Source organism: Lolium perenne, chromosome 5 (genome assembly GCF_019359855.2).
Source record: "Lolium perenne isolate Kyuss_39 chromosome 5, Kyuss_2.0, whole genome shotgun sequence".
NCBI lineage: Eukaryota > Viridiplantae > Streptophyta > Magnoliopsida > Poales > Poaceae > Lolium > Lolium perenne.
In genome coordinates, this window is record NC_067248.2 from 222,235,292 (window position 1) to 222,237,737 (window position 2,446).

Below are 2,446 nucleotides of genomic sequence, written 5' to 3' on the forward strand. Positions count from 1 at the left end.
CACTCAAGGTTGTGGGTGCTTAGTTAGCTTCGCACGGCCGGCTCTTCTCCCATCGATGGCGCGCCTCCTCGCTCTCGCCGTCACCGCCACGCTTCTCATGGTGTGCAAGAGAGAAGCCACCATGCATATCTCAGACTTTGTACGCGACAGAATTCTGCATTGTCAAACATTTGATCCGTGCATTGTTGTTTCTTCATTTTCAGGCTCAGACAGGGCAGCTGGCATCTGCCGCTCGGACGTCGCCGGGGGAGGCGGAGACCTTCTGGCGCGCCGCCCTGCCTGGCTCCCCCATGCCGGACGCCATCTTCGAGCTCCTGCACCACGGTGATCGCATCCGCAGCACATGAGCGAAACAGGGCATGGTTTAGTACTGATGGTTATCTCGCTCACATAACTATTTGCCTGTAATGCAGACACCGGCGTTCCGGACGGCGCGGTCGAGGCCGCAAACGACGATGATAAACCGCCCATGAACTTCAACTACGACGACTACAGGGCTCTTCCCCGGAGCGAAGCCACCGCTGCCCCATCTCCTGACGTGCTGCTCCGCGCCGCCGTGCGCGACGAGGAGACGGTGTTCTTCCTCGAGGATGCTGTGTGCATCGGAGAGAGCCTTCCCTTGCACAGCAGTACCAAGCTAGCCACCGCCGCTGCCTCTGCCGGGGAGGCGTCGGCACGACTGCCTCTCGAGCTGTACACCGTCCACTCCGTGAGGGCGGTGGAGGGGTCTAGCTTCGTCGTGTGTCGCGGCGAGCCTGGCCACGGCGCCGTGTACGGGTGTCGCGCCACCGGTCCGGCGAGGGCTTACGTCTTGGGTCTGGCCTGCGAGCGCGGGGACGCGGCGGTGACCGCGGTCGCCGTGTGCCGCACCGACACGTCCCAGTGGGATCCTGATCACGCGGCGTTCCGACTCCTCGGCGTGAAGCCAGGCGGCGCCGCGGTGTGCCACGCCGTGCCCGATGCGCTGGTACTCTCGGCTAAGAACGGGAAGAGCTCCACCGCAAATTAAGTGCCCGACGTACGTCCACGACTCCGCGTTCCCGTATTTGTATGTCGTGATGTATAATTTCTTCCAAGGACTGTATAAGGTTCATCAGTATAGCCGTTGTATTATTTGTTTCTTGTGTTGTTTCCCGTTGTATGTTGCAATGCGCTCTCTAGAGTGATGTATGATACACTTAAAATAAAGGATGCATGTTAATTTGGAATTGTATACAAAAGCGTTAAATTCAAGTTTTTGGACTGGATCGATTCGTACAAAATTTGAATAGCATTCAATTTTGTTCAATACTATCACCGTATAAAAAAAAAATAATATAAATTTGGTCAAAAGTAAAGGTTTACTAATTATTTCCATGAATTTTATAGATAAAGTATGAACATTTCAAATACCAAATCAATATCAACAGGTCAAACATAAAATATATTTTTATAATATATTTATTCAGTATCTTAGATATTTCTACATAATTAGTCAAACTTAGCAAGCCCTGACTTTTGAATGAATTTATAGGCCTTGCTTTGGAACATAGGTGGTGTTTCAACAAATCTAATGGAATTTAGACAAAACATTTCCCATTAGTTCCTGAAACCTCTAGAATATCAAATATTTCGGTAGGATCCAAAATTACTTAGGTATCGAAATGTTTGTCCCCATCCAACTCTTTTATCAGGTAATTACCCCCATGCCACACAATTTCCCACTAGTAGAAAACACACCTTATATTTTTTATCTCCAAAGAGTATTAGCACCGGTTGTGCTACGAACCCAGACTAAAGGGTGCATTAGTACCGGTTCGTGTGACCAGGGCGTCGCGGGGGACTCAAACCTTTTGCACCGGTTTGTTGCACGAACCGGTGCTAAAGGTTACCATGAAACGAATCGGTGCTAAAGGCCCCTTTGCCTATAAATTCAGCTTGCCCTAGCCAGCCCTCTCCTCTGTTTTTTCTTGGTGGAAGGTGTGAGGGTTGTGTGCTAGTTTGTTTTTCTTTCCTATGCATGGTGCTCGATGAAATGCCCGAGAGAATGATGCCGCTTGATTTCACCCAAAATAAAAATGATATGAGGTGCCCGAGCGATACTTACGCTTTCTCCTCTTTCTTCCCTCCTCGATCGAGGTTAGCAACTTTACCCTTTCATTTGTACAATGGTCATTTCACTAGTTATGTTACGTAATGGTTTTTTGATAAACTTAATTATATGATGCAGATGAACCAGCGGCAATGGATGTACGTTGACCGATGCCTTAACGAGTTCACTGCGGGCCTGAAAATTTTTCTCCGTGTGGCTGAGGAAAACCCACATGCAGATGGATTTATGTGTTGTCCATGTGTTGACTATCGTAACTTAAAGCAATACTCTTCGTGGCAAGTCCTTCACTCCCACCTGCTTCGGAAAGGTTTCATGTCCAGCTATAGTTGTTGGAGAAAGATGGATTATGATGGA

The 2,446-nt window shown here is 48.9% G+C and overlaps 1 protein-coding gene across 1 annotated transcript; it reads left to right on the top strand.

Moving 5' to 3' along the window:
* The first annotated feature begins 212 nt into the window (after positions 1–212).
* On the top strand, positions 213–1,067 carry LOC127298252 (BURP domain-containing protein 15-like). The gene is made up of 2 exons (XM_051328160.2): positions 213–324; positions 414–1,067. Exons 1-2 carry the CDS (start codon positions 291–293, stop codon positions 1,007–1,009), a joined length of 630 nt encoding a protein of 209 aa, XP_051184120.1. The 5' UTR covers positions 213–290; the 3' UTR covers positions 1,010–1,067.
* The last annotated feature ends 1,379 nt before the right edge of the window (positions 1,068–2,446 follow it).

Bases quoted from the DNA above. Each gene is read 5' to 3' on its own strand.
- LOC127298252 (XM_051328160.2), top strand. From the start codon at position 291: ATGCCGGACGCCATCTTCGAGCTCCTGCACCACG. The intron at 325-413 runs GTGATCGCATCC...CCTGTAATGCAG, and splicing joins CTTCGAGCTCCTGCACCACG to ACACCGGCGTTCCGGACGGC.